The following is an 11,698-nucleotide window of genomic DNA, read 5'->3' as shown; positions in this document are numbered from 1 at the left end:
GGGAGGGGGGAGGAGGGGGGGGGGGTAGGTTGGCACTGACGCCGGATACGTACGAGAATGTGCGCACGTCATCGTGCTAAATGCTTTTCGTTCGGTGAACGTTATATAGACGGCGGTTGCTACCACGTTGATGTCAACTAACTTTCTGCTTCCCTTACTTCCCGTCTGATCGATGTTGCAATTTTTTGTCCTGAAGTTTAAAGATATTTTTTAAATTTTGAAAAAATTTTTTTTTTACACTACGTTACGGTTTACTGTATTTTATTTCGGGTGCCATGGACCATAATTAAATCTATAAAATTTTCCCCTACCACGAATCGTCGATTTCCCCAATTAATCGTACGCGCCCGTTTCACTTGCCTGTAAGCTCGCAGGGGAGCAAGTGCTATGGCAACCAATGGAGTTATATTTCGCGAAATAATAAACGACAGGTGCGTGCACCTTTTTCGACTTATTAGGACCACTTAAGCGCCGACCAAGAGTCTCATTTTGTAATTATATCTTGTTAGGCTTTTGGGCTGATATAATCAGGCCCTCCGAAAGGCAGCACCGAAATAAATCGCACCAAGTGGTGTGCATAACGGACGGACAATTGATAGGAGGTTTCGTTGCTGATCGGCACGAGTGAGGGCGCGGGGGGCATGGACGAACGTGAGGATCTGAGGTAGAAGATCAGTAGCATTGAGGGGATCAGCAAGCGAGCGTGATACTTTTACAGTACGTAGTGTACAGGACGATGAGTGATTGAATGTGTACGTTAGCTTTTTTCTATTTACCAGTGTGCAAGGTACATTATGGAAGTCGATTGCATGTTTTCTGTGATAAAAAATGCATTCGGTTTTCAGTTATTCATACCTGTGCAACTTATCACAGAAGACGATAGTGCAAGTAAAATGATATAAATAATGTGATATGTGGTTTTTGAATTTACGGTCGTCTTTTATGTTTAGGAGAATTTGAGGGTTTTTGCACGGTACGTAAATTGGAGATATTTCCCTGTGGGGTATAATAGTTCCTCGGATCGTGTATAATCGGGGACGATTGGGTTCGATTGCGTGGCATTAAAATATGTAGAAGAGGTAACGACTGCTACCCGGTAGCCCAGATTTATCACGAAACTTCCCGGAAGCGAAATGGGTAGATTGATGGGCTCGAAGGAAACGACGTGGGCGCTATCTAATGACGTAATAAGTACCCAGAGACAAAGGAAGGGCGATAATGGGGCCCAGTAGCGAAAATCCCATCAGGTTCTGAACTTGGGTCTAGTTATCCTTGAGTTTTGGGTCTTCTATTCCCTACTCGTCATGCCGCATTACACTGTCGTAGAAACCTTAGTGGATCAGGATTAAAATTCATGGGAAATTCATGAAGACAGATTGGGACCCAAGGCCGCTCCCTCCCACCTCTCCCATGGGAATAGGGCCCGTAAAGTGGACTTGCGTATTTCTGTCAGAATGCGCCTTAATTATAGTGATCGTCGTAAGGCCCCGGAGTGATATAGACAGTGGGAGAAGGAGAGGGAGAGATTTTGCGAAAACCACTCCTGAAACAATCAAGTAAAAATTTCTTTTTCAAAAATGGACCCATTGGGCCCAACGAGTCTTCGAACTACACGCAATCCTTTCGTCCTTCGAGAAGACTCGGAAGGGCGCCCGTAGTAATCCTGACATAATCCCGCTTTAAGGCCCACTAAAGCCAGCGGGTGGGCCCAATGAGCAAATACTGGGACCGTTGCAGTGGGCATTCGTGTCGGAGAAACCGAAGTTTTGGGTGCAGTCGCCTCACGGTCCAGTAGAGCAAATTCGCTTTCTCCCTTATTGGCTTCCAAGAAAACTTCAGGGGCGGTTACGATTTTACGAGCAATCCGTCAAAGATTGGGCCCCCGGGGTCCTTACAATGATTCCCACCCTAACGAAAATCCAACTGGACACCATATCTCCAAGTTGTACCTCCTCAGCAATCGTACCAAGGGACTTTATTTTATGGGCCTTACTTTAGGTATTTATGGTGTCTTCACGGTAGATTCGATACGATTGCCCCCAACCCTAACCATCGCCACCCTATAAGTCCCAATTCTCCCGACTTTCGTACCATCTTGTCAGACGTCACAGAAGGGAAATAACTAATTTTTATTAGGACCTCGGACCACCCGCTGTCAGATATTCAATTTATAAATTCCTCCAATCGCTCGACTCGACTTTGAAGTCAGTGATGAACCAGACCAAACCTAACCTATATAAAGTAACTCACAAACGAGTCGTTGATGTTCGAAAGATTAAACGGAAGTCTTGCATTGTCTAATAAGTAACGAATAAATCTTGATTTTTTTTATAATAATGAAAAAGAAATCATCAACAGCATTTAATTTTCAGGTGCACGTGAGAGGCGTCCATGCGCATCTACAGTAACGTACATGTTGCCGTCAGATTGTTGAGAAATAAAGTCAGCATCAAAACTGGTTACAAAATGTCGTGACGCTGTGCAGTTTATAAAATCGACCAGTAGCGCCGCCGGAACGTGCCCCGAGGGCAAAATACAGTAAACAATAAAAAAAAAATGCATGCAAGCCTTCCCCCATACCACAGAACTGTTATACCAACTGAAACCACGTGGCCCTCTTTGTTACAAACAATAAATAAAAGTACCTTAAGAGTTTAGTGACTTTTTCGTCTCCTATGTACCGCGCACCGTACATGCTTTTACCTAAAGGCCGACCAGCACGAGAACAACGAAAAAGAAATAGACGCCTTTTCACGTAGCAATTCTGTTCACGAGTCCCTTCGACAATTTTAAGAACTTCTTCTTATTCCCGTTGGCTTTATATACCCAGAAGTCCCATGGACATAGTTGGCCAGATAAACACGAGTGGCACCACTGTCGCCAAAACTACTATTTGACGTTTGAAAGACTGACAGTTACACCACGTGGTAGTCTATGACGTATAGTCGCCTATGTACTATTGGACGTACCCGTCCATGTCGCTTATACGTTATATTGGATATACACAAAGATACAAACAGTCAGTCCAAGGCTCGTCCTATTGTAATCCTTGAAATAAATGTCTATCAATTCTTGAAACGACGTGCAGCCAATTCCGTAACTATTACCGACCGACTAAACACGTGATGCTGTGTGTGCCACCTATGCAACCGATGTAATATCTTGTGTATGCAGACGGCACGCACGCAGGGCGTGTTCGCAAGTATGTAGCGGAAAGTGTTCGACGCGAACACGTGTCGTGTCGACTAATGGCGCTGCAGTCTTTCTTTCTCTATCACCGACAGAGTACAGACCCTCGCAATTCCAACAGCATTGAGACGTACCTGACCAAGCCGAGACCTCGAGTTTCCTTTAGAAAATCATTCCCCACTTAATTTGTGACAGAACATCCTCGTGTCTTATTTATGCGAAATCAATTATTTATTAATTTCATCGATTGCAGCCGGAGTGGTCAACTTTGAGAGGGATTAATATTTGGTCAAGTAAAAATTTCTAGTGACAATGACAATTCTAGTGAGATTGACATAGTAATCCAGCGAAGATTACAATGATAATTTTTCACAGGTATATTTGAATTTCCTTTTGTCAAGATACTAATCATTGTAATCATTTAGTATACCGACAAGACCTATCGTTTTTTAGCATACAGAATAAAATCTACGCAAAAGTACCAATTTACCTGTAATGCCAATTTTTTTTAATAAGATTTTAAAGAAAAAAGTCAAATTTCGAAAAAAATACAAATCAACGAATAGTGTCGTTTAAACGACTTAATAGAACAAGGATACATTTAACAGTACATTGGGGCCTTGGGGACTTACCCGTCTTTAACAGGAAGGGCCCCTTTGGCCGTACCAGGTTCTCTTTCTCTCCTATACAACCCTGAGAGATTAACGACTCGTGGGAGTTAACTTATGCGAACCATAACCTCCAATAGCCAGAAGTGCACTTTCGGATAATACATACGCATTAGAAATGCTGGACGTCCCTCTATATCTGTTCGTGCAAAAACGTGGACGTCCGTTGAGTCGGTTCGTAACACGTTTTCGATATGAATAACAGTGCCGATTGAAACTCGTTCGGAACTCGTCCCGAGCAAGAGGAACAAATGAAATGGAGTGCGCGCGAACGAGATTTGCATATTAAATGGCTTATGATTTATAACTGGGGCCCAGGCCCCAGTTCACTAAGGAGGATGCTGCGTCTCCAATAAATAACAGTGACCCGCTAAATGCGATAAAAACGACTTGTCCCGCTTTGAAACACGTTAGAATTGTACAGATAACAATAAAACTATTACCCTGCTTACAACCTCGGACGATCTTTCCATCGTGGGATAAATTTATGCATATGTATATAATTATATATATATATATATATGTATACACACGCACGCACAGGGATGATTAATGACAGACAAATTACCTGAAAACGTCAAGATGGCTGCCGAAGAATTTTCATTTAGGATCAATAACGATCTTGATTAACCTTTTCTTATCGATTGGATCGGTCGATCACTATTTATAATAATCATAATATAACAAGAAATTCTCTAATGGCCATACAGAAGGTGAGAAAGCCCATGTTGAAATTTTATTACGAGATGGGATATTCTTGTAAATGTAATTTTTACAGATAGTGCGTTATATGAAAATTGCGTGTGATGAAAAAATTTTATATTTTAACAATTGTCTATCCTATAGAACATTTTTTCTTTGGCAATGTATTTCTTTTCAAAGGTAATCTCTGGTACAGCAATGGAAATCGATGGAAAATCATTTAATACCATTGGCAATGGGAAATTTTGTTACCGGAATATCTCAGTCTCACCATACAGTCTTTATGTCCCTTGAGGTTCTAATTCTCTAGTACCTCGATACTAAGTATGGTTGGGGGAGAGGGGGGTGGGGGGTGGATAAAAATGAAGTTATGTAAAATGATCTAGGTGAAAATAAGTATAGGCGCGTAGAATGGAAGTATTTGGTGAGTGCTGATAGCAAACACAAATTGGTGCTGGCTCGACTAATAGGCTGAGGTGATGAATGGTCTTTTATACGTCTCGTAGTCGGGCAAGGTGTTGGCTCAGTAGGTTAGTGTTGAATTATAGTAGAGGTTAGGGTTCCTAACGCCAGCGTACAATAACCTAACCTACAGGGGGGCTTAAGGACCAATAAAGTATTTGTACCCGGAGTAAAGACTCGTCACGGAATGATACACGGATTCATCCTGACGTAACATAACCTCAAATACATTCTTTGAAAGCTCTCGTAGAACGTTATCGGCTTCTATTGGATCTTTCTAAGCTTCCATGTTGGATGAGTACTCGGACTGATTCGGATCCATCTCTATCGAAGAGACACGTAAACGATTGTGAAGTTGATCGATACTTTGTAGCATACCTATTGATTTCGATTTGATGACAAATTTTTGTGTAATCGACAACAATAGTGCCATCTTTAAAACTAATTAACGCTTTGATTGTTCCTTTCGTGATTAACACGTGGCAGCGGTGGTGAAGGCGTGAATACAGAAAAAAAAAAAAATCAAATTCCAAGTTATTAATATTGCATATTTGGTATATTCGGATGTGTTCGGATAACGTCGGAACTGTTCGGTTTCTACAAAATAACCTCAACATGTTCTTTGAGCTATAGAACATGATCAGAGTCGATTGTTCTTTCTGGGCTATCTTGCTTGATGACTAATCTAATCAATGTGATCGATTAATTTCGATTCTATTCCAAATTCAATAAGTCTAATAATATCCTCATTTTTTATCCAAATTAATTATTATAGACAAAACTCAAATTCTTAACACCTAAAGTTGGTGGTTTGGTTCCAATTGGTGTGGTGATCATATAAGTTATTGAATTTATAATTTATATTGATAATTCGATCGATTATAATGATACGATTTTAAATAAATCTGCGTATAGGTTTCGTGTAATTATTGACTTTTTTTTTGTCCTTTTATTCTATAGTAATTAATTGCTTATCGATCATAATTCAAACAGCCATATTCTGGCCATCGAATATGCTCGAGTCTCTGCTGTTGATCTAATCCACTCTAATTATTGCCAGGGAGGCAAGACAATAATAGCACCCATCTCGCGACTCAAAGTTAGGCCACGAGCCTCTGTACAAGAGATGAGAAGAGATGAGGATAGAAGTGCTGGGCTGGTCCAGGGGAGGAAAAGGGGATACGATGGAAGCATGAGGAGACTTGACACATCTCCTAGCGGTTGATTGATGGACGAGTCGCCATGTTTATAATTAGAGGCCTCGACGTTTCCGGTCGCTCGACTAACGCCGTCGTGTCCCTCTCTTTTTATTTTATTCATTTTATTTTCTTCTTTCTCTCTCTCACACACACACACTTCCATTATTCGATAGCGACTAACTTTGTTCTCTTTATACGAATTTCCAAAAATTGGATTTTACTTAAAATTGCATCTCGATCAATTTCGATTGACCATCGAGGCCTGTTGAGAATTTTTTGGAAATTATTTTTACGGACTTTACCTTTTCTTTTTTATTTTTCGACAGAATCAATATCCACTTAGTAATCGACCGTGCAATTTATTTTTGTTATTCCACCCGATGGGTGTCCTATGAATTACGAAAATCGGACGCGCTTAAAATGTTCGGAACCACGAAGATCCATGCGACTATTTACTTTGGCAGAGAAGCCACATCGTGCATAGATAAGACTGACTACTACTAATAGTTTCTGCCACTAGGATTACCCGTATGATGAAATAATATGTATGGGAATTTCAGATGCAAAAGTAATTTTGTGTAATCATTTTTTTTTATGTAATCACTTTTGTTACAGGTATAATTTCTGTGAAATTCTTACCTCGCGCTATTTGTAAGCGATTTATTGATTTTTACTGTACATAGGGCTTATACCGTTGATGCAAAAACAATTCTAAGCGCAAAGTTCCACCTTACACAATGGAAGTAGATAGGCAATATTAATAAATCTTTTGAGCACGTGTGCTAGAAAAAAATCTGAATTTTGAAAATTCATAGGACACGACTATTTACTTTTGCCAATTAGCCACGTCGTGTGTGGACAAAATTGGTAACTCCTAATAGTTTTTCCTACTAGGATCGTCCGTACCATGGAATAATAAGTGAATGATTTTTGAAAATTATTCGTCAAATCCTTCTACGTATGGAATGTTATCACAATGTTATATGTATGTATAGTGTCAGAAATCTACAAATGGTCACCGTGTAAAAATTTACGGCAATCTTACTGTAACGGTTTTTTGTATCCAAGAAAATTATTAAAAATTCTACACGGAGAGAATTTTTCATGAAAAATTAACGTGAAAGACACACGGTAATCACGGGATATCATGGTATTTCATAAGATATTACTTATGTATTTAAGAGCTACTCACAAAAATATATTAAAAAGTAAGCATGACACGTCAGCTTTTACCGAAACGTGCGGGTAAAAATTTCGAAACTTGAAATTATTTAGTGTAAAACTACAGCTTTTACCTTGCTGAATTTAAAGTCATCGAAAACAGCCGAACTGTCTCGCGCGCCACATTCAATTTTTCCCTGGATTGCATTAATTTTCGTACCTTCGAAGACAACCACGAAAAACATCGTGACATATATTTTTCGTAAGACTTCGAAAATTCTTATCGTACAATCTGATAATAAATCATTTTTGCAATTTTCTTTACTTTCACATAGAAAGTTGTGAAGTAGTTTCCGTCATTAACAGCATTAATTTTAAAGGAGTCGACATTCTTATAGGATAACATCGTAATGGTGTCTTCCGAAGATGAACCATTTTTCTATAATGCTGACAAATTTTTAATTGATGTCCATGAGGACGTTTTATCGCAATCGCAATCGCAAAGTTGGTAAAAGATATATTTTTTTTTTATGAACGCCGGCAATCCGATGAAGTGATTTACTAACAATTATGATTATACATATAGCGTTTATCGATTTTAATAAAATGTATTGTTGGATTGATACACATGCAGTACGTATGAGCAATGGTAGCTAATATGTTGTTAAGTAATAGTATTAATATAATAAATTCTTGTTTAATTTATACCTATTTGTTTTAATTATTCTCTACGAAAAGTAAAATTCAGATTAATAAATGTAGGTTTTTTGAAAAGTCTCAACCGTAGAGATCGAATGGATGAGTCAACTTCCATAGGGTATAAAAATATCAATGAGATTTTTTTTTTTTGAAAATAACAGAATTTTAGATCGAGTCAGGTAAGTTTTATAAAAAGCAGTAAAATTTATTTGTAACCATTGAAAATATCGTGTTATAAGGAATAAGTAATGAAATGGAAATTTTTATCGTGAATTTCACGGGGAAAAAAGAACGAAAAATTCTCTCCGTGTATCGATTGTTGTCAAGCAGCATAAAAAATTCATATCCAAAAGATATTTAAAAAAAATAGTACTCGAATCAAATTCTCTTTAATTATATCTTTTACTATTACACTCCGTAAACTCTTTCCAGTTGATTGTAGGAAATTAAAAACTGAAACGCACTGTACACAAAAAAAAAATACGTGAAACACAGGTGAGAGATCCTCGGGTCCAGGATATTCACGTGTGCAGGAAATGAAATGCGGGTAGAGCACGTGCAACTTCAACGGACAGGATAACCACCCTTATGATAATAAAATGTATATATAATTAGCTTAGCACATCCTAGGTAAATGACTAGGAAAAAACGGTTAGTGAATTAAACATAAGTAAAACAAACAAAAATATAAAAATACACCCACACGAAGTCAAAGTAAATTTTTTTTTTTAATATTCCGAGCAATTTTTGACATATATTGTTTTCGGCATACATTAATCAAAAAATGCCACGTAGATTTCCTATAGCAGCAGGAGGCGGAGACACGTGATCTGAGTTCAGCGCGCCAGGGAAAATTGCCAGAAATCGTCGCGTAACACGCCCAAGGTCCGCAGTGTTAATGACTTCAAAAAGTGAATACTAGCTTTTGAACAAAAATTTGATTGCATTAAAATCTCAAGTTTCTCAATATCGTCATTGGTCGAGTGACTTGTACGACGACGAATTGGAATTTATTGACTTTCAAATGTATAATTCGAGCCTTGGATTTGCGTCAGCGCTTGATCAGTAAGATCAATATTTGTTCGATTCATACTTGATGCGAAGTGCCGTATATATTTAATAATAAACGCGCATTAAAGGGGACGACGATTAGTCATATTCATTGGCATTGATCGTGATGACGATAGTTACGAATTGTAGGTAAAAATATTTGTAAATTTCGAAATTTTTCAAAATTCTCAAAATTAAAGTAAAAAAAAAAATGATAACGATAATTTTTTTCTCATGACTTACCACGTTTTTGCATATAACTGAAGAGATCATCGAGAAATTCTTTCCTCTTCGGATCGTCGTTGATCTCGTACAACTGTAAGACACGATAAAATTGAATGATTAATTTACATAGTTATTACAGGAAATAATACGAAATAATACAAAATTGTGGATATTGGATAAAATAAAACGTTACCATATATATATACATATATATATATATACTGAACTAATAAAAACAGGAGGGAAACAAGTATGCTCATAGCGACAGACAGATTAGTTAGCCACGATTATTAATGATTCCGTTTAACCCGCCTCGTAACCTGAACTCCCCCTCCAGCCCTTTGGTACTGGGCCCAAAAACCTAAGACCGGACCCTAAGGGCCCGACGAGGCGTATTATCATATTTGTTATGTACGATGTGCTATATCTAATCTGAAACCCTCTAATTGCTTTTATAATATGAGCGAGAATTCTCTGGAGGATTTTTTTTCGATCCTCGATTTTTCTTCCTCGCATGCGCATCCGTACTTTATACTCCAACTTGACACCCTTGCCCTACTGGAGACGTTTTGACGATATTGAATTTTTTGTTTGTATTTTTCAAGATTTACAATTTCTCCCGCTATTTTAGTGTAGAAAACTTGCAAAATGATACATATTTTTTTACCACCTTTTTCTTTCGTATTGACTAAATTTTCAATTATTCTCATAACCATTAAAAAATATTTTATTTGAAAATATTTGTACGTCAACCGTCACCACCAATCACCTTGCCGTATCTCAAAAACCGTTTCCTCACAGTTTTCTCTTTATACTTTTTCTTTCTCTCACGACCGATGAGCTCGTTAGGTCTGCCTGGAGGTGGAGATGGCAGTGAAGGTTGTAAGGGATGAGGGAGGCACACGAGGTAAAAGGGCATGAGGGATGGTTCAACCAGCCTATTGATTGATCTACCATTAAGCTGGCCCAAGAGATGGACCAGAGGTAAATAAAGAAGAGAATTTGCTCTCGAAGAAGATGCATGTTCTGAGAGCACCGCCTTCTTCTCGACAGAAAAAAAGAACCCACAGTTTACAACATAAGCATACATACCCAACCACACATGTACATTCCCAAAAGATTTCCAGACGTGACAGTTCTATAATATTTAACCAATGAGAAAAGCCCCTAAAACTAATTTACCCCCCCACCCCCCCACCACCCAACATTAAATATATCAAAATTACATATATTTCAAGATCCTCAACGAGTCTTCTTACCTTCGTCTAAAGTTTCCATCCCATCCTAACCTAACCCAACCCGACTTCCTCCAGGTTTACCAGCGTAATACGCGTTCGGCACACGTCGCTAGTTTTACGAGGAATAATTATCGATGCGCACCTTTTTCTGGTGCGCCAGAGATTGAGATAGCGCTGCGCTCTCTTCCGGTTGATAACAAGCGCCGATAGGCATAGGCGATTTAGCTTGGCGCTCAGGTGGGATGGGGGGTGGGATGGGGGGGTAGAGAATATCGCCTGGCAAATTACAGTACCCAAACCACACTGCATACCGAGCAAACCTCCCACCAGGTCGATCAGACCCCATATCCCGCCAATAAGCGTCCAACCAGCCACCCCCACTTCGCAAAGTCGACACTAGTGCCATCTATGACAATGCGACAGGTACATGCATAAAGGTAATTCTACCTCGCTCCGCGATCGTCGCGCCACAGCACGTCAGTTAAACGAACTAAGTCGTTCAACTCAACACAGAGGTCTATACTGTCCCGACACATATCGCCGAAGGAGTCAGCCACAAGGAAACGAAGTAAAGAGACCTGGTACTGTCCCCAGCTGAACTCTGGCAAGCGAGTACAACGATAAGGCAAAATTTACGTGCGACTGAACTGACGCGTACTGCAAAAAGAAAAAAAAAAAAAACTGGCGCACACGTATTCCTCTTTCCTTCTGTTCGACCTAACCTAACTATACTCTGTCGATTCTCCTTTTCTTATTACGGTTAATTATGTAATTGGCCGTAAGGCGAAACTATGGCTGCACAGGTACTGCCACGGGTCAACTTCCGGTCGTAAAGTTTTAAGGGCGCGTCTACGCTACGTAGCTAAGTACATACGTTCCATATACGTATTATAGGTAGTATACGCGTACATACGTATATATACTCATATGACCATGTATACGCATTACATAGGACTTTCTTACACGTCTAATACGAAATTAGGAACAATTACCATAGGGTAATGGTAAGAACGTGACGAAGGCCTGATATTCATCTGGTGAGATTTTTGTGAGTTTTTCTAGTGGACAAAAAAGTTACCGCTGTTGGGAACTCAGCACCCCCCCC

General features: G+C 39.2%; 1 protein-coding gene across 6 annotated transcripts in view; it reads right to left on the bottom strand.

The window, feature by feature from the left end:
• The window catches only part of LOC107267455 (protein dead ringer), an 88,702-nt gene that overhangs the window by 17,248 nt on the left and 59,756 nt on the right, over positions 1–11,698 (bottom strand). For all 6 annotated transcript variants that reach the window (XM_025084771.1, XM_015739216.2, XM_015739217.2 and 3 more), the window contains one exon: positions 9,374–9,446. In XM_025084771.1, coding sequence (XP_024940539.1) covers positions 9,374–9,446 — 73 coding nt within the window. The remainder of the gene's footprint in view (positions 1–9,373; positions 9,447–11,698) is intronic.

This window comes from Cephus cinctus, unplaced genomic scaffold (genome assembly GCF_000341935.2).
Source record: "Cephus cinctus unplaced genomic scaffold, Ccin1 Ccin1_scaffold0404, whole genome shotgun sequence".
Lineage (NCBI taxonomy): Eukaryota > Metazoa > Arthropoda > Insecta > Hymenoptera > Cephidae > Cephus > Cephus cinctus.
This window is presented reverse-complemented; position numbering and strand designations above follow the sequence as displayed.